The sequence below is a fragment of the Gorilla gorilla genome, chromosome X (genome assembly GCF_029281585.2).
Source record: "Gorilla gorilla gorilla isolate KB3781 chromosome X, NHGRI_mGorGor1-v2.1_pri, whole genome shotgun sequence".
Taxonomy (NCBI): domain Eukaryota; kingdom Metazoa; phylum Chordata; class Mammalia; order Primates; family Hominidae; genus Gorilla; species Gorilla gorilla.
In genome coordinates, this window is record NC_073247.2 from 120342354 (window position 1) to 120364223 (window position 21870).

General features: G+C 34.8%; 1 protein-coding gene across 1 annotated transcript in view; it reads left to right on the forward strand.

The window, feature by feature from the left end:
• Window positions 1–21870, forward strand: part of COL4A5 (collagen type IV alpha 5 chain) — a 256931-nt gene that overhangs the window by 108312 nt on the left and 126749 nt on the right. Inside the window, exons 3-6 of the mRNA XM_004064693.4 lie at window positions 10222–10311; window positions 15042–15086; window positions 19791–19835; window positions 19921–19983. Coding sequence (XP_004064741.1) covers window positions 10222–10311; window positions 15042–15086; window positions 19791–19835; window positions 19921–19983 — 243 coding nt within the window. The remainder of the gene's footprint in view (window positions 1–10221; window positions 10312–15041; window positions 15087–19790; window positions 19836–19920; window positions 19984–21870) is intronic.

The following is a 21870-nucleotide window of genomic DNA, read 5'->3' on the forward strand; positions in this document are numbered from 1 at the left end:
CAATTATTATATACAGTGAAAATATACTTCAAAAATAAAGGCAGATTTAAGACATTTTCTCATAATAAAAATAGGGAATTATTCATGAAGAGGCTTGCATTAAAATAAATATAAAGAAATTTCTTCAGGCTAAGGGGAAATCTCACTAGATGGATGTGTGAATTTATAGGAAGGAATGGAAAGTAATAGAAATGGTGTAAATGCGGGTAAATATAAGAGGATTGTATCTCTTTTCCTCTATTTATTTAACAGAAAGCACTGTTTCAAGTGTAACAACAGAGATTCAAAATACATGAAGCCAAAACTGACAGAATTAAAGGGAGAAATAGACAAATCCACAATCATGGTTGTGATTCTAACACTCCTATTTCAGTTGTTCCACTCTTAACAACTTAGGCTTTATTGACATAAAAAGAGCCCAACATCAAAAAACTACAGAATATAATTTTTTTCAAGAGCCAAGGAATTTTCGCCAGTGTAGACTAAGTGATAGGTCACAAAATGAGACCCTCTAAATACCAAAAGATTAAAAATATCAGTATATTCTCTTATTACAATGGAATGAGTAAGAAATAAATAATAATATTTGTAGAAAATTCCTACTATTTGGAATTTAGAAAGCACTGTTCTAAATAACTGCTGGACCAAGGAACAAATCAAGGAAAATTAGAAAATGATTTTAGTTACATATTGTTGAAAACTGAAAATTTTGGAATGGGGTTAAAGCAGGGCATAGGTGGGAAATAGATTTAAATGTCTATGTTAGAAAAGAAGAAAGATTTAACATTGGTGACCTACGTTTCTCACTTTAGAAGCTAGAAAAGGACAAGCAAATTAAATTTAAGAGAATGAAGGAAATAATAAAGACAAAAGTAGCAATATATTAACTACAAAAAAAATAGAAAACACAGTCAAAAGTTGATAATTGATAGCACAAAAGATGATAAGAAAATAGAAAACACAAATTACCCATATCAGGAATGTTCCTACAGCCATTAAAAGATCAATAAGGGACTATCATAAATGACTTTGTAACAAATTTGACAGCTTAGGTGAAATGGACAAATTCCTTAAGAAACATACATTACCAAAAACAAAAACAAATAAATGCGTGAGTGAGTGAAAGAAAGAAGCAAAATATAAATTAGCCCTATATATACTAAGGAAGTTGAATTATCAACCCTTCCAACTTAGAATTCCTGTTCCAGAAGAGTTTACTGATGAATTCTATGAAACATTTTTGCAAGTGACAGTGTCAATCTTGCATAAATTTATTCAGAAAATAGAGGGATATTGAATGCCCTCCAATTAATTTTGTGAAGCAAGCAAAGCCCTGATACCAAAACCAAGCAACGACAAAATTACAGAAACAGAAAACGACAGACTAGTATCCCTCATGAGCATAGATACAGAAATTATTAAAATTTTAGCAAATCAGATCCAACAACATATAAAGTGGATGATAGGTTGTGACCAAGTGGGATTTATGCCAGGAATCCATGTTTGGTTTAACATTTGAAAATCAAAAATTGTGATTCACTATATTAAGACCAAAACAAAATTTAGAGCATAAATATATAAACCCCCAATAATTAATGCATTTAATGAAATTCAATATCCATTTCTAATAAAAGTTACTCTTAGTAAACTAGGAGTAGAAGAGATTTCCTCAACCTTAAAGGGCATATGCCAAATCCCTAAAGCTAAAATTATACTCAATGGAGAAAGACTGAGTTCCTTTCTCCTAACTTCAGGAACATCTGCTCTCACCATTTCTATTCAACATTGCCAGTACAGTAAGACAAGAAAAAGAAAAGAAAAAGTATCCGTATTGAAAAGGAAGAAATACTTTTTTTTGTTTTTTTGATGATGACATGATTTGTCAATGTAGAAAATGTTATGACATATGCTAAAATACTCTTAAAACTTATAAGTGAGTTTAGAAAGATCACAGAATAAACAAAACCAACAAACTAAGATCAGTAAATAAAAATTGGTTGTATGAGCAATGGGGAAATAATTCCCTGTTCAATAAATGGTGCTGTGATAACTGACTAGCCATATGTAGAAGAATGAAATCAGACCCCTGCCTTTCACCATATACAAAAATTAACTCAAGATGGATTAAAGACTTACGTGTAAGACCTCAAAGTATAAAAATCCTAGAAGAAAACATAGGAAATACCATTCTAGACATTGGCCTTGGGAAATAATTTATGACTAAGTTCCCAAAAGCAATTTCAACAAAAACAAAAATTGACAAGTGTGACCTAATTAAACTAAAGAGCTTCTGTATAGCAAAAGAAACTATCAACAGAGTAAACCAGCAGCCTACAGAATGTGCAAAAATATTTGCAAACTATGCATCCAACAAAGATCTAATATCCAGAATCTATAAGGAACTTAAACAATTCAGCAAGAAAATAAATAAATAAATAAATAACCCCGTTCAAAAATGGGCAAAGGACATGAACACATATGCCTCAAAAGAAGACACACATATGGGCAACAAATATGTGAAAAAATTCTCAATGTCACTAATCATCAGAGAAATGCAAGTTAAAGTCATAATGAGATACCATTGTCTCAGTTAAAATGGCTATTATTAAAAAGTTAGAATGGCTGTTATTAAAAAGTTAAAAACAGATGTTGGTGAGGTTGCAGAGAAAAGAGAATTCTTATACATTGTTGGTGTAAATTTAAATTAGTTCACCCACTGTAGAAATCAGTTTGGAGATTCTTTAATCAGTTCAGCCACTATAGAAAGCAGTTTGGAGATTTTTTAAAGAACTTAAAACAGAATTCCCATTCAACCCAGCAATCTCAGTACTAGGTGTATACGCAAAGTAAAAGCAATCATTCTACTGAAGAGACACATGCACTCATATGTTCATCATAGCACTATTCACAATAGCAAAGATGGAATCAACCTAGATGCCCATCAGTGGTGGACTAAAGAAAATGTGCTACATATACACCATGAAATACTATGCAGCCATAAAAAAGAATGAAATCATGTCCTTTGCAGCAGCATAGATGCAACTGGAAGCCATTATCCTTAGCTAATTAACACAGGAACAGAAAACCAAATACTACATGTTCTCACTAACAAGTGGGAGCTAAATATTGAGTACACATGGAAATAAATATGGCAGCAATAGACACTGGGGACTACTAGTGGGGGAAGATGTTGGGGAGACTGTTGAAAAACTGCCTATCAGTACGACACTCACTACCTGGGTGATGGGATTCTTTGTACTCCAAACCTCAGTGACATGCAATTTACCCATGTAACAAACCTGCACCTGTACCCCCGAACCTAAAAGTAGGTAAAAAAGAAATGTTATACAAATGGAATCGTAAAGTATGTACCTTTTTAAGACTGACTTTTGTCACTCTGCATAATTCCTTTGAGAAGCATCCAAGTTGCTGCATGTATCAATAGTTATTTCCTTTTTATTGCTTAGTATTCCATGGTATGGATCCACCAAAGTTTGTTTAACCATTCACCCATTAAAAGACATCTGCTTTTGTTTTTCTTTTCCAATTTGGGAATATTATGAATAAAGTTGTTATGCACATTTGAAAAAAAATCAGTCATATGTCCATAATCTAACAATGAAAAGTAGTAAATTGGAATTATAATAGTGCCATTTAAAATAACAACAAAAATTTGAGATACTTAGGAATAAATCAGACAAAAATGTGCAAGTCTCATACCCTGAAAACTGCAAAAATATTGCGGTGAGAAATAAAAGAAGACCTGAATAAATGGAGATATCATATTCATGAATTGGAAGACTCAATATTGTTAAGTTGACAATTGGCCCCAATTTATCTATAGATTCAGTGCAACTCCAATCAAAATTCTTGTGGTTTTCTGGGGCTACAAATTTAACAAGCTGATCCTAAGAGTTAGATGGAAATGCAAATACAGCTTTTATAAAAAACAATGTTGGAGGATTTACAGTACACAATTCCAACACTTAGTATAAAACCACAGTAAACAAGATAGTGTGCTATTAGCCAAATGATAGACATGTAGATGAATGGGACATAATAGAGACTCACAGGTAAATAGTGAATCTGTGTTTTGACAAAAATGCAAAGGTAGTGGAGAAAGTCTTTTCAATAAATAGTCCTGGAAGGGTTGCATATGCGTATGCACAAAAATGGCTCACACTTTATATAAAAGTTAACTCAAAATGCATCATAGACCTAGATGTAAAATCTAAACCTTAAAGCCTTTAAGGAGGAAACAAAGGGGAAAATCCTTGTGACTTTGGGTTAGGCAGATATTTCCTAGATCTGATATCAAAAACACGATCCACCAAAGAAAATACTGTTAAGTTGTATTTCCTCAAAAGTAATAACTTGTTCTCCTCTAAAAGTATTGTTAAAAGAATAAAAAGATAATCCACAGTGCAGGAAAAATAATATTTGCAAATTACATATCTGATAAAAGACTTGTATCCAGAATATATAAAGAACTCTAAAAATTTAATAATAAAACATACAGCTCCAAATAAAATTTAATTATAAACAAATTGGAAGAATATTTTGACACTTAAATAAAAGCAGATATATAGATGGCAAATAGATACACGAAAAGATCCTCAACATTATTAATTAGGGAAATGCAAGAGAAAACCCCAATGAGATGCCACCATAAACCTGTTAGAATATCTAATAAAAACTTTTAGCCAAAGCAAGTATAGATGAGAATGTGGAAGCAACTGGAACAATTATAGATTATTGGTATAAGTGGAAAATGATCTACACAGTTTGGCAATTTCATAAAATGTTAAACACCTATTAAATGACCCTGTTGATTCCTAGGCATTTACCCATGAGACATCAAAGCATATGCCTATAAAAACTTGTACATGAAAATTCATAGTAGCTTTATTTGTAATAGCCAGAAACTGGAAACAACTCAACTTCCCATCAACAGGTAAATGAATCAACACATTGCAGTATATCTCTACAATGGAATACTACTCAACAATAAAAAGTAATGAACTATTGATATTCACCATAACAAGTTTGAATCTCTAAGTAATTATGCTGACTGAAAAGTTAGACAAAAAGAGTACATTCTTTATAATTCCATTTATATAAAATTCTAGAAAATGCAAATTAATCTACAGTGACAGAAAGCAGATCTCTAATAGCCTGGGGTGGATAGGAGTAGGGAGATGGATATAGGCATAAGGAAGATATGGGCACAAAGAAGCTTTTGTAATGGATTGGCTATGCTCATTATTTTGATTGTGGTGATGATTTCTGTATTAGTCCATCTTTGCACTGCTATAAAGAAATACTCAAGACTGGGTAATTTATAAACAAAGGAAGTTTAATTGACTCACAGCTCCGCATGGCTGTGCGACCTCAGGAAACTTACAGTCATGGCAGAAGGCTTAGGGGAAGCGGGCACCTTCTTCACAAGGCAGCGGGAAAGAGAAGAGTGAGGAGCAAAGAGGGAAGAGCCCCTTATAAAACCATCAGATCTTGTGAGAACCCACTCACTATCAGGAGAACAGTGTGGGGGAAACTGGCCCCATGATCCAGTCATCTCACACCAGGTTCCTCCCTCAACACTTGGGGATTATGTGGTATACAACTCGAGATGAGATTTGGGTGAGGACCCAGAGCCAAATCAGTTTCACTGGTGTATATATGTGTCAAAACTTTTGGCCAGGCATGGTGGCTCACAACTGTAATCCCAGCACTTTGAGAGGCTGAGGCAGGTGGATCGCTTGAGCCCAGGAGTTTGATATCAACCTGGGCAACATGGTGAAACCCTGTCCCCACAAAAAATATAAAAATTGGCTGGGCATGGTGGCACACACTTGTAGTTCCAGCTACTCAGGGAGGCTGAGCTGGCAGGATCACCTGAGCCCAGGAGGTATAGGCTGCAGTGAGCTGTGTTTGTGCCACAGCACTCCAGCCTGTGCAACAAGGTGAGATCCTGTCTCAAACAACCACCCCCCAAAACAAACAAAAAAACCCAAACTTTTAAAATAGCATACTCTACGCATGTATGATTTATTCTATGTTAATTATACTTCAGTAAAACTGCTTTTAAAAAATATGTTTTTAACATAGAAATAAAACATCTAGATTTCCCTAAAAGGAGTGTGTCCAAGTGCACATTACTAAACAAAGAAAACTTGCTAGACCCCTGATGAGATCAAGTTAACCAGTTGACAATGTAAAATCTGTGACACAATCAAACATTAACTAAACAAAGTGTGCCTCTGTCAGTGGCATCAGCATTTACTGGGAGCTGGTTAGAAATGCTAAATGTCAAGCTCTGCAGCTGACCTACTCAATCTAACTCTGGTGTCAGGGCCAGGTAATGTGTGTTTTAATAAGGTCTCCAAGTGGTTCTAATGCAAGCTAAAGTTTTATATCTGACTTAGAGTATCTCCATTTTGACAGTCGCCAAAGGTCTATTTTCTTGTTCTACAAATTGTAATACATCAAATATTTCTAGTGCTACATAACTACAAAAACAAAATAGACATTATGCAAAAAAGAGAACCAAATTGCCTATAATTGCATTACCTAATTAAATTATCATTTTCATTTGTTCATTAAGGGTCTTGCCTTCTCCACATGTTTATATAAATATGTTCATATGTCTGCATTTTTACAATATTATAATCTGAAGTAATTTTAATCTCAATTATTATTACAGCAGTTTGTCCTATTTTGTATTTTTCCTATCCTCAGAATTCTAATATTTTCCTGTTTAATTTTTCTTCCTTGAGAAACTATTCTTAAAATGCTTTTTTATTTTAAAGTGGCATGATTATACAACTGTCTTATTGTCATTATAAAGTGCGCTTCCTGAAGATGGTAACACTTTTATGGATGCCTTTAACTCACAAACTAGTCTACTTCTCAGTACATTAGATTTTTATTCTTCTTAATGCTAGCTTATGATATATAAACCAGCCAAAGGATCACTAAAAGTTATCCTTTGTATAATTTCCCCTAGCCCTAAATCTTACATGTTTTTAACTTTTGACAAAAGCGTATGCCATATATTTTATTTAATCCATTAAGGAAGTTTATTCATTGAATGAGAATTTACTGAGTATTTGTTCTGTTGGGCACTAAGAATACAAAGTTGAAGAAGATGTAATTGATTAGATGAAGTAGTAATTCGAGGGGAGTTAAAGTTATTACAAATTTCTTGCTGGGGTAGTTGGGTTGTGCTATTTCCTGGAATGGAGAAGACAGTAGAACATGAATTCAGTGTTGTTTATATCAAGTTTGTTCTTAGGAAAATTACAAAATTTTTCCTTGTCCTGAATCTTCATATATAAAATGGAAATAATAATGTCTACCTCATATTATCATTGAGAGTATTAAATAAGATAAAACATGGAAAGAGTTTAGAGTAATTCTTTGGTATATAGAAAACACTAAATACATGTTAGCTATTATTATTGTCATTGAGTTTTAGGTGCCTGTATGCATTCAAGTGAAGATGTTTCAGACAGTTGCCTATGAGAGCCTAGTTTTTTAGGAAAAAGGGTTGATATTTTAGATTCCCAGGTAAAGAGAGAGAAGATCAAAAAAGGAATCCAGTGTAATACCAGTATTTAAAGGATAGGCAGAGAGAGAGAAATATTATTGCACAAAGGAAAATACGAATGATATTTTTATGCAAATATGGGCAGGCAGCATAAACCAGTTTTTTTTAAGTTTGACCTTTAGAAATAGCCATTTTCTGTTTGTGAGTGTTAGCAAATTACAGGAAAATCTACAGTAGTTGTAAGGATTAAACGAGTGCCTAACAACAGGCAGCAAAGAGTAGGCAACAACAAACGTCAACCTTCCCTACCATATGTATTAGGAATTAGGTGGAGGATCCCATCCCCACCACATCCTCGCTCAAGGCTTCTATAATTTCTACTTAGTAACCTTAGTACCTTTCAAAGGCTGTGGTATTGATCTTTGAATTCCTTTTGCTACTGTCTGGTAGTTGCCCTTCTCTCTTCTTTACTATAATATTGCTCACTCTGCTAGATAGGACCATGATATTATTTGACTGTAGTGCAAGGAGATTTCAGGATATATCATTTATAGGTATATGGTTTTATTAATATCAACAAAATTAAGCTTTTTAGCACCTCCACTTAAAATTTTTAGCTTATTCCTCTCTTATCTGTAGGCGAGATAGCAGTTTTGCTTCTGAGAAAATATGGCTTTCTTCAAGTATTATCCTCCAGTTTTCGCAGAGATATGCTCTAAATACCAGCTGAGATCCCAAAATGTACCTGTTTTCCTCTCATGAAAATCTACTGTAACTAGATTTTTTTCCTTTGTGCTTTCTTTCTGACTGAAACTTGTGATCAGATTTCTACTACTAGCTCTGCCAGTAATAATTTGAGGGAATCTAGCTCTAAAAATTTTAAAACTTTTAATTTCTTCCTCTTGTTTTATTTCCTCAAAAACAATTGTGTTGAGGTTGATGAATACTAAATTATCATAATTTAATCACTAATTAAAACAACAAAGGGATATATGTCTAGAAAATAAGAAATGTAGTAATATGTCAGTAATAATTATTGTCAAAACTACAGGAATGTTGCCATCTATCATTAATTGACTAATATTAGCTTCATTAACTTTGAAATGAAAAGTGGAAACTGACCAGAAGTAGTCTTTTCAAAGTACTTATATTTATTATAGGATGTTTGTTGAATTATTCAGTATAAAATCATCTAAGCTTTTTAGACTAAACTTAGTACTTACAAAACACACACACACACACACACTTTCAGAGTAGAAATAAAAGTGTGCTGTACCTTAACCTCTAGAGATATGTGTCTTCAATGGCCCATTAGTCAGCCACCTAGTAGATATGGATGCTTTCTCTTTCTCACGTGCTGTCCAGGCTGTCACTGTGGGTAGGATCTGTTAAGAGGGTTCCCAGAATGAGGTCTGACCAGAGACAGCCTTCGAGCCTTAGAAAAGTAGAGGAACTACTTGTAACCCTGTAGTTGGGAGCACGTGCCATGAAGCTGTCCTTCGGGGTTCTTTTATATATATATATATATATATATATATATATATATATTTGTACTTTAAGTTCTAGGGTACATGTGCACAACTGCAGGTTTGTTACATATGTATGCATGTGCCATGTTGGTGTGCTGCACCCATTAACTCGTCATTTACATTAGGTATATCTCCTAATGCTATCCCTGCCCCCTCCCCCAACCCCACAACAGGACCCGGTGTGTGATGTTCCCCTTCCTGTGTCCAAGTGTTCTCATTGTTCAATTCCCATCTATGAGTGAGAACATGCAGTGTTTGGTTTTTTAAAGCTGGAAACCATCATTCTGAGCCTTCGGGGTTCTTAAACTTCATAGTGATGAATTATCTTTGTGTAACTGGATCCCCTAGTTTTGGAGTTTACACCCTTACTAGGATTGGCTATATGCAGATTAACTAACCCTAATATGTTAATCCAAATAGCATTAGTACACATGCTGGCTCTGCTTCCCCACCTTTCTGGCTGTACAGATATTCACATCAGGCAACCCTACTGTAAAGGTGCTGATAAGATATGATGGGTCCTCACTGGTAGATAGGCAGTCTTCCTGTCCTGGTGATGATAAAGGCTGTGGTTAGAACTGAGACCTGAGTCACAATTAAAGTAATTATTCTGAGTAAAGGAATTAATGGTGGTATTTTCTTTATACTTTTGTTTTCTACAGTGAATATGTATTCCTTTTTAGTATTAATTTTACAATTAGAAAAAGTAATAAAAGTTTTGATGTTTTGAAGGTTTTTTTCTGGTTAATTTCAAGTCTGGGAGCTTCTCTGATGGTTTCCTTTTACCCTTCCCTGCTCCATACTTATTTAATGTAGCCCTTACAGATCTGGTTTCCTGGATTTATTGCTATCTTCCCTGTTAAACTCTTGATGTCAGTATGTTTAAATCTCATTTCATCTCTGATATGCTTTTTACTTTTACAAGAAAGAAAGAGATTACCACATATGATATAACTTCCAGGCGGTTTGTGTTTTCTCCCCCCACATCTTAACAGGTTTTCCCATGTTAGTAGATACTGTGAATTTACATAATTAAATTAAGTTAGTTTTGTCTAGATAGTCATGTGATCTTTTTGAATCTCAACCATGCCTGTGCTTGAAAATTCACAAATGACCTTACCTTTCATTCTCATTTAATTGCAGGGAGAGAGAGGGTTTCCAGGTTTGGAAGGACACCCAGGATTGCCTGGATTTCCAGGTCCAGAAGGGCCTCCAGGGCCTCGGGGACAAAAGGTATGTATCATGTTGCCAACCAGTAATGCCAGGTGAATTAAGTCATCTTAAATGTGGGACTAGGTGTCACATCAACTAAAAAGTTACTGAATTATAGCAAGAAACTAATATGTAAATGAAACAATGGAATGACGGGGAGTCTGTACTTTATTGTATTTTGTTAAAAAACTAAATATTACTGCCATATTCAGATGCTTTTGGAAGATGCTGTTGATTGTTTATAGTTATTGGCTGCCTTCACAAAAATTAAGTTCTGTCAAGAGCTTAGCTGAGCTGGAGAGAGCTGAATTACCAGTTGTTAGGGTAGCTGATTAAGAGAAGAAGCCAAAATGAAAGTAACAGTCAAACCTTTACTCACTTACTGCAGTATCATAAGCAGAAAGTTAAACTGGAGAAAGTGCTGACTCCCCCACTGTTCTATTTGTCCCCATGGTGCAGCATCAGCAAAGGTCAGATGGATCAGCACAGATGTTGGAAATCATTTGACTGCTGAGGGAGCTCAGAACGAAAAGCTCGTGCAGTTGTATGGACCCAGGGGCAGGGTGGGAGAAGGAGAAGAGCTAGGATGGAAACGTACTGAATCAGAGTGCAGAAAAAGTATTTTTATGGTTTCTTTCTCCTCTCATAAGAAGGTCTCCACCAAAAGAGGCCTTTAAATGCAGAAATGCAGTTGAGCACAGCCAGCCATGGGAGCCTGAATCTTTGACTGATACTTCAGAGACTGCAGTGCATTAGCTGTGCACCAAGTTTGCCGTGTGGAGGGTAGCTGTCCCTTATGAGGCCTACCAAGAGGACTTTGGTTGGACCCGAACAGTCATAGATGTTTAGACAAGAGCCATATTCTCAATTCCATACCTTGATTTTTCAGGACCTGAGTGAGAAACATAAGCTGCCCCATCATGGACCTGAATGGGTTGGACTTTAAAGGGCTCTGTCAAAAAACAGGATAATGTCTGAGGCCACAGTAGATTATGGTCATGATCAATCATGTTCTAAGCAGGATGAACAGGCCTGCTTGGAGAACTGAATGTAAGCATGAGCCCCAGCTATTGCCAAGCCAGTAATAGATGTCCCATAGCCCACTTGATCTACGTTAGAGAGCCAGGAGGCTTTTTTCTTAAGCCTTATGATGGATTGTTCTACTTTGCCAGTTTTCATTGATCTAGGTGCAATATGAGGTGCTGGCAATTCCAGAGACCCCTCACAGTTGGCCAGCAGGCAGTTAAGGGCTATATGGTTAGCTAACACTATGTGGGCCAAGGAGTTGAGGCTAGTCTGTTTTGTTTCCAAAGCTGAAGTAATGTCATTAATGACCTCAGCAAGGGTCAAAGACAGGTTGCGGACAACCTTTTCTAATTGAGCGATGCTCACAGTGAGAAAAGTTGTCTGGAGTATTCCCATGAGTAGACAGTAGGTAATGCCAGCTGGCAATTCTCCTGAATAACCGGAGTCTATCTAGTTTTGGAGTTCTCATTTTGTTTTATGTAATGTTATATGCTTAATGGGAGGGACTGTTTTGAATATTTGAGTATCTCTTATCAATGTCCTATTATGTATGTTACATTGGTAGGAATGTTGAAAGCCTGATTTTTACAAAAGAAATAATACCCCAAGAAGAGTGCACACAGTTCTGGCAATGTAAGAGTCATTGGTTACCATGGCGATCAACCAGCCAGAAGTCCCTCCTGGTGAGCAGAGTATTTGAGTGGAATTGAAAAATTTGTGTAAGGTGGAGGCAGAAATAGAGAAATAAATTGCCACCACCATCGAGGCCAAAATGGCTCAAATGGCAGATCATATGTCCCTTTTCCCAGATAATTCAATTGCTTCTATATGGGACAGGAGTGAGTTGACATCCCAGGAGGTATTTTCTTCCTGTGGTATCAGAGTCAATTGTTGCAATCTATCAGATCCAGTGTAATAAAGTTAGGGTACATGAAGTACTAAAATGGTCCATGTTTAGAGAAACGTCCATTCGTAATATTCAGCAGCACAGCAATCAGATGTTTATCTGCAGGGTTCAGCGATAGGTGACATATCCATTAGTTTGTCAAAATCAGAATCTTGTGAACTACCTGGGACAGACAATCAATGAATTTAGTAAGGTGGAAGTCACAAGGTTAGTCTGTAGGAGAAAGGGAAGAGAGGTTAGATCCCTACCTTCCAGCCCCATGGATCAGCCCCATGGATCAGCTCATGGATCTGGAGGTAGTCTCAACCTATCAGTTGTGGGGACTCTGTCTTTTGACTGCCATGTGGGCAGTCTGTCCTATACCATGAGCAAGAATAGCATCTCAATGTGCATATTAAGATATGGAATTGGAAGAGATAATAGTGAACTTAAGACTCAGAGAATTTTCTGGGTTTTTTTTTTTTTAATGACTCTTTTGGCTGAGTGCCTTTTTCCATCTGTATTATGTAGACTGGTGAATTGATATATAAAAGGGCTACTTCTCCTTATTTGCCTGGAAAGGAAAACTGGCTTAAAACCCTTTTTCTTAATTTTATTATTTTATATGATGGTGGTACATCATGTTGTTACAGTATTAAGAAAATCAAATGGATACTCACCAGGTAGTCTTCCAATAAAGGGAGAAAATTAATTTAAATGCATGAATATTTTTTAACACTTAACTATAATCAGAGCTTAGATTTGGGGAGAATGTTGGTCATGATCTCTGGGAAAATAGGATTACATCAGGTAGTTTTGTTAGATTCAAGAGCAGAAGGGACCTGTGCTAAATTTCCCAAGTAGAACTTTAATACTTAGAAAACAGCAGGACCCTAAACGTGTGCATACAATTTTGGTGGATGAACTACTCAACTGAATTTCCTGTGTCTAATGGCACATCAAGAGCAAGAGCAACAGAATGATTCTTGTGCACCCAGGAGTAGCACAGAAGTATCAGAGATATCTGAAAGAGTCAAGTGGATGGAATTGAGCAGTAACTTGGCAGCAATCTGTGCATACTATTGGCATGGAACAACTCAATGAATACCAGCTTGGACTACACTGTCACACTCCTCAACATATTGGAGCTAGTTAAGTTCTCCAAAACTTAGACACGATCTTGTGAAAATGAGGTGGCAACTCCAATGGACTGAGATTAAACTTCAGCCATGTTATAGAAATAGGTGTTTTGGAAGAGAAATTAAGTTAAGCTACAGGAAAAGTTACATTTCTTGTATCTGAGTTTACTTGGGATTAGGGACTGAGTTTCTTGCACCCCATGCTTGCTGAGAGATGGTAGTTTTAATAAAGATTTGTATTAAATTAAAATAAGTTACCTAAATTAGAATTCCTTTGAAATAATTTAGTATTAACTAGGACTATTCTACAATAACATGATCATTTATAAAGGTGTGCTTGTATGCAGGTTAAGTTTAGAAAGCAGTCCAATCTTTTTTTGTGATTTCATTTCAATTGTCTAAAAAGAGAGAAGGTAAACTGCTTTCTAAACTTTCAGGATTCTGAATTTGAAGCATTGTGTACTTCTGCATCCAGTATGACTCCATGTTTCCCCAAATGGCTGAATTTATACCTTTTATGTGATTGGGTATTCTGGTACATGTGTATGTTAACATATATACTAAGTCGAAAAACTTGTAGGAGTATTCTTTAATATGCACACTCGCAATTTTCCAAAGGTTTTTTATTCTAAAAAATCAAATTTAGTTAATTTTGATAGGCAGTACGTTCATGTCACTTAAGTTAAGAGGGTATACAATGAAAGATCTCCTTCTCACCTGTGTCCATTAGTCCCTGAGTTACCTACACACACTTTAACCACCTTTGTTTGTAAAATAGTAGCACATTAAACACACTGTTTGACCTTTGTTTTTAATTTAATATACATTGTAGACATCCTATTATCAATATATACAGAACCTCCTCATTTTGTATAACTGCACTGTATTTCATTGTATATATGAACCATAACTTAACATTGTATGTATAAACCATAAATTATTAAGCCAGTCCCCTATTGATGATTATTTAGGTAGGTTTCAATTTTTTGCTATTAAAAGTTCCTTTTCCTTGGAGCAGAATTAGGTTTTTTAATTCTATTTTTTTAAAGAAAATAGTTAACGAAAACTCAGTGAGGTAAGACTAAATTCTCAGCAATGCGGTTGTGACTAGAAATGGGTACATATATTAACATACACACATGGGTAGGTTCTTTTGCATGGAACTGACAGCTAGGAAGGAAAGTTTATGGTTCTTTTTAAATCGTTCTTACGCTCTGCCAATACAAAGTGCATTATAAAACAAAGCAGAGGTTTGAAAACAGCAAATTCAAGAACAGCACATATTTAGGCTCAGAGATGATGCTCATTATACCAGCACGGCAAGCAGATTAACATAATGTGGGAAATGCCCAGATTTTCAGCTCCTATTTTGTTTACGAATAAATTATTTGGGGAATGACTATATCAATATTTTATCTTTGTTTTCTTGTATGATTCATAATTAACTGTACAGGTATAGAGTTTCATTCATATGTCAGCGATTTCCTTCTCAGGAAATAAAGGCCTTTCTTATTTTGGGTCATACAATTTACCTCAGTGCTTTCAGTCTCAATAATAAATGCTTCTTCCTTGGGTGTATAAGTTTTTCACTAACTTTCACAGATGTTTACAGTAGTTTAAATCTCCTATTTTATAATTGAAAATGAGTTATTTGAGGACTTTTTTGACGGAAAAAAACCTAAAAATATTGCATTTTTCAGGGTGATGATGGAATTCCAGGGCCACCAGGACCAAAAGGAATCAGAGTAAGTAGTATTTTCTCTATATCAAATACTTTGTTGGTGGAAACAGATAGAGAACAAATGAAGTATTGTGAGACAATTGGAAAAGACCCATATTAAAAGCCAAGAAGATAAATACAGTCTTCAAAAAGTTAAATTTAAGAGTTGGTATATGTCTATAACTAGCCCTTCTTTAGTATTTTAATAGCTATTACATATATTTATATATATATATGTCTATTTAATATAAAAGGATTTTAAAGTAGCTTATGGTTGAGAATTATGAAAGTCCTAAATTCTAAAGTTTGTCATTTAATTAAAAATCTATATCATATAGTTGGTTTAAACCAGAACTTCCTAACCAGTGTGATTATCTCAGCCTAGGTCCAGAAGGCTGGTTACCTCAGGCTGTGTATCCTCCTAGTGTACCATGTATAAACATTATCATTTTTTTGTGTATCTAGAAGAGAATAAGTTTAGTTTAAACCACTGTATTAAAGAATAACTATTTTTGGAATACTGCATTTCTTCAAATCTAATGTGCATGACTTTTCAAGTCTTGAGGCTCTGAAAAGTAAGGATGCATCTCAAAATTGAAATGTACATTTAGTATAATTTTTTCTCAAAAGCTTTTAAGTTGACATATGTCTTACAGTGTATTTTACAACTGAGAGGAAACTGTAGTTTAAAAAAATAGTACTGGCTTTTAAAAAATCACATTTAGCTTTCTGACCCTCAGTTTCTTCATTTGTTAACTTAGAGAGCTAAAGAGAACAATCTCCAAGGTCCCTTTTAGCTCTGAAATACTGTGTTCATAGATTGATGAAGTTCTCTAATTTGAAAATAAAATATATAGTTGGTGACATAGCATGTTTACGTGTGTGACAAAGATAACCATTTGATCATCAGAAATTTAGTAGATGCATAATTTTACAAACATTAAAAACATTCTGTTTGCTACATACTTCTTAACATCATGGAGCTTGCCTTATGTGCATCTTGTGACTGATACGGATAGGGTACTGGAGAAGCAGGGAAGCAACTTAAAACCCTTAGTTTATTTCAGCAGACATAATTCTTTATTTTTCTGTTAAAAATTGATATCAATATACTATTAAAGCTCTTTATAATAATAAAAAATACTTTTTAATATCCCTATAGTTAACATTAACTATATTCTATATTCTAAGCACTATTGAAACTAAAAAGAATTGGCTATTTTCTCAGTTTCCATTGCAGGTGTTTGAGATTGCTTGGATACTCCATGTCCCTCAACTAGAACTCCAAGAGTGCTTAGGAATAGGTGGCCTGATAGTTTCTGCATCCTCAGGTGTCAGCTCACAGGCAATTCTTGACACGCGGAATTTTGAAGACATTATTGTGGAAACTGATAAATGTATACAAATGTACAGAACATATAGTATAATGAACCCCCATGAACCCATCACCCAGCTTCAAAAATGAACATTTTGATAGTTTTGTTTAACATATACCTTACCACTTTATTTTTTGAAATATTTTAAAGTAAATCCCTCACATCATTCATTCTACCAATGAAAACTTCAGCATGTCCCTCTAACAACCACGTAACAACTAAACCATCATCATACCTTTAAGCATTAGGAATAGTTTTTTCAATACTCTGACGTTCAGTCCACATTGAGTTTTCCTCAGTTGTCTGAAAGATGTCCTTTTACAATGGTTTATTCAATTTACAACCCAAGCAAGTTCCACGTATTGCTTTGGGTTGCTGTTTATTAAGCTTGTTTTACTATGCCATCAGAAAAACTGGGTCATTGTACTGCATTCCACATTCTGAATTTGGCTGATTTGTTTCCTCATGATGTCATTTAAATTGTTCCTCTGTCCCCCATATTTATTGCAAATTTCAAGTTGCCTTGGAAGAGGCACTAAAGAACTTTCTGGGGATACAGAACTGTATGCTTAAGATTAGTATATTTTGCTATGCATAAATCATACTGCAATAACATTAAAGAAAATAGGAAAAAGTATACTTTATAGGTAGTGTTGTGAACTTAACTATTGAATAACATTATGAAGCATGAATATCAGGCTATTCTTCTTCTTTTTTTTTTTTTTTTTGATGTTAGGTTTGATCAGTAGTCTCAGATAACATTAGCCTGATTCTGCCATCAAAAATTTCCCTGTCAACTTTGACTAATGATTTGGCACCCATGGATGGTCATTATTTTGCTCAGACTTGCAAGATGCTGATTTTTAAAATTCTATTAATCATTCATTTATTAGCTGGAATTCTAATAGGACAATGAGTTGCTACACCAGAAACTTCAAGTGGTCATCAAGGAAAATTCTTCAACTTTTTTTTTTTTCATTATATGCACATGGAATTTGTGTGTTTCAATCAATTTTAGTCATGTTTTTGAAGGCCAATTTGTCCCATCTTTTGCCTGTGAAAGCCTTTTAAAGTTGACTCCTGTCCTGTGCTCTTTTCAGAAAACTCCATTGATCTTTGATAACTTCTCCCTTTTTGACACAACAAGCTCTTTCATGCTCATCCTTGGCATTTCCCCTTTAGATCTGAAATGGGACATGTCTCTGATTCCAGGTTCTTTTTAGTGAAAAATGTGATTTAGATACCACAGTCTGAATGTTAGGGTTTTTTTTCTTTCTTTCTTTCTTTCTTTTTTGGAGACGGAGTCTCGCTCTGTCGCCCAGGCTGGAGAGCAGTGGCGCGATCTTGGCTCACTGCAAGCTCCGCCTCCCGGGTTCACGCCATTCTCCTGCCTCAGCCTCCCGAGTAGCTGGGGCTACAGGCATCCACCACAACGCCCGGCTAATTTTTTGTGATTTTTATTAGAGACGGGGTTTCACTGTGTTAACCAGGATGGTCTGGATCTCCTGACCTCATGATCCACCCGCCTCGACCTCCCAAAGTGAGCGGTTTTTATTGCTACTCGATTTGTCACTGTTTCAATGTCTTCTCAGTGGAAATATGTATTTTTAAGAGAAAAATTAACATGAGTTCATATTATTGCTTCCAATTGCAATTTAAAATTAAGAAAGGTTTTGTATACTTATTATCTCTTCCCCTCATCTCTCTCTCTATTGAGGTGAAAATGTTCATTCCTAATAACATAAATGTAATTTCTTATTTGCTTTTTCCTACAATATGCCTATTTCCTACAATATGCTTCAAAATAACAATGTATAACTTAACAAAATAAAAATTTAAATTTTAATAGTGATAATAGGATAATAGGATTCTTGAAAACCATTATTTCTTTGTTGAGTTTTCCCCCTTTGAATTGACCAGTTTTGCTAAAGAATTAGAGTTAAGATACCATGTTTGATGAAAGGCACTTGAAGTAATTCTTTTCTCTGTATGGTTTTGTCAACAACTTGAAACCGACGTACACTGGATCCAATTTATTTTTCATTTTTAATGATTTCCTTTTTACCTTTTTAAAAATTTTAAATTATTTAAAACATCTACGTGGTTTTATAAGACAAGGTGTAGTCAGAGATGCTTCTCTTTCATTCTTGCCATTTCCGTAGTGTTTTAATCTTCCTCTGAGAGGTAATCATTAGTTTTTACATAGTAATCATAGTTTTACATTATGTGAATGTGCCATAATTTATTTAGTCATGTTCCTATTGGTGGTCATTTGAGTTGTGTATTAGTCTGTTCTCACACTGCTTATAAAGACATACCCAAGACTAGGTAATTTATAAAGGAAAGAGGTTTAATGGAGTCACAGTTCCACATGGCTCCGGAGGCCTCACAATCATGGCAGAAGATGAAGGAAGAGCAAAGGGACATCATACATGGCAGCAGACAAGAGAAAATGAGAGCCAAGCGAAAGGGGAAACACCTTATAAAACCATCAGATTTTGTGAGACTTACTATCACAAGAACAGTATGGGGGAAACCACCCCCATGATTCAATTATCTCCCACCGGGTCCCTCCCACAACACGTGGGAATTATGGGAGCTACAATTCAAGATAAGATTTGGGTGAGGACACAGCAAAACCATATCAAGTTGTTTCTAATTTTAACTATAACTGGTTACATGGTTGTTTCTAAACTTTAGCTATAATAATGCTGCAATTGTTAACTTTGTTTCTCATATTTTGTTTCATAATTTCTAGGGTATCTTCAGGATAGATTCTTAGAACTGAAATGCTAGGTCAAAGGGCAAATGCATGGGTAATTTTGCTAGATATTTTCAAATTTCTCTCCATAGAGTTTGAATCTTCATTAGCAGTATATGAGAATACTTTTTCACCATAGTCTTACCTACAGAGAATATTGTCAAACTTGTATTTTTGCCAATCATGACAGAGAAATTTAAGAATTTTGGGGGTGATGACTATTAATGTCTTCAGTGGCAATATATTTGCCACTCCCCCATCCCCTGCTGAATTAATTTTTCATCACAAACCTGGGAGATCCTTATTCATTAGAAGAGACATTTCATCCACGAATTTGCCTGCTCCTAATAAGTGCAATGAAGACAATGCTCCCTCAAATTGAAGTTTCTTTTATAGTTTTCAATAAAAGAGACTTTTAAACACATGTAAGAGATTTTTCTCTAATGTTTCAAAGAACAATGAGTAGTAACAAATAGTGAGACACAATTTTTCCAAATCTATTCTAAAATAATTTTCATAATATCCTTAGGTAGGATATTATTTTATTTTTATTGGTTGTCATTTAGTTTAAGGATTTTATTTCTTCTTATAGGGTCCTCCTGGACTTCCTGGATTTCCAGGGACACCAGGTCTTCCTGTAAGTAGCATTTCACTTTTTACTTTGAAATCTCTTGAAAAGTAATCTAAGACATATTATACATGTGTTATGTCGCTTTTCAAAGGGAATGCCAGGCCACGATGGGGCCCCAGGACCTCAAGGTATTCCCGGATGCAATGGAACCAAGGTGAGATCCATCCATTTAATCTTGGGTAGTATACTTGACAATAATTAACTTAAAAACCTAAAGAAATCAATATGAAGAATGTAGAAGAAGGGATATAGTGGCTTCAGGTCTTGGCTATTACATAAAGTATGCTCTGACTACAATTTTCTATATATTGAACTATCAATAATTTCATTAAACATGTATAATTAGCTGGGATATTGCATTGGGTTGAAGATTACTTACCAAACCCTTTTTTGACTTTAGCATAAAGTAGGATGAGAATTAAAACGAAATTAGGATATATATGTTTCAAATATTATATCAATTGTTGAAAGTAATACTTCTGAATGTCATTCATTTGCTTTGCCATTATTAAAAAACTAGGTACAATTTATGTTTTCAAATATTTCATGTTTTTAAGATTTTTTAACACGCTGAATAACTTCCTTAAGAAAAATCTTAAAAAATTATATGTAATACAGCACATCCGTTTTTACTATAAACTGTCAGTATGAAACCTGAAACTTCTTCATCAGCAAAGATGATACATTTAACAATTTTAAATAACCCTAACTTTAGATATAGCAAACATTTTTTTTTCTGATCCAATGTTTCTTCTCTTTAGTCAACTGTTGGATTGAATATAAAGTAAGAGATAATAAGAAAAAATGAGGAAAATTTGCTCTGCTTGTAAGCTTACATATTATAGCCAATTCTTATTCCCTCCCCTTTCTCCTTTTCCTTTAGGTTAATGCAATATATTGTTATTCTCTGTATTTTCTTTTGGTATTTTCTGTTTTTCACATAATATTCTGTAAAACTATTCATAAAATACCTTAGGTCCTTCTTTCTTTCTTTATTTGTTTTTGTTTGTTTTTTGTTTTTTGTTTTTTGAGACAGAGTCTTGCTCTGTTGCCCATGCTGGAGTGCAATGTCACGATCTCGGCTCACTGCAACCTCTGCCTCCCGGGTTCAAGTGATTCTCCTGCCTCAGCCTCCTGAGAAGCTGGGATTACAGGCACGCACCACAATGCCCAGCTAATTTTTTTGTATTTTTAGTAGAGATGGGGTTTCACCATGTTGGTCAGGCTGGTCTCGAATTCCTGACCTCTTGATCTGCCTGCCTCAGCCTCTCAAAGTGCTGGGATTACAGGTGCGAGCCACCGCGCCCGGCCAGATCTTTCTAACTAATGGCATATGTCAGATTTTATATAGGGCATATTTTTAAAATAACTTGAACAACTATTTTGCATTACAGTGGCCATATTTTGTGATAATTACTGTACTATATACTTGAGGCAGTACAGTTCTTTTCATCTCCAATATTTCTTCAGGTCAATGTAACCCTTGTCAATAATAATAATTTTTTAAAAAAATTTTGGATTCATGAGGACTAATCGTGTTCTTCATTTTAGCTAGGGCAACCTTAAAGTGGTAAGACCAATGTGGAGTTGGTTTGCCTGATACATTTCATGTTAAATTGGACTAAATTTTTGTGCCTCTTCTGGTTATTTGTTTATTTTTATTTACTTATTTATTTTTGCCAGTGTGCTTTAAGAAACAAACAGACCATTAACCAAAGTTTCAAATTTGAAGGGCCAATGTATCTATAATCAGTACAGTGTGCTATGTGATTAAAGGGAGCATTGATTAACTTGTGTTTCAGGCTTCCAATTATGTGAGTAACAAATTTTAAACAAATTAAATTGATTTATTATGCATATTTTTAAAGTCTGAATGCTTTTCTTATATTTCTTACTATGTAAGTAAAAGAATGAACTTTAAAGTTGGAGCCACAATGTATAGGTTTTTTTCTTTTTCTGTCTTTTAAACTTGATGTCTAGGCCACTTCCTTTCTCTCGGGACCTACTTTTTCCATGTGTAACAAGGTGGAGAGAAGGGTAT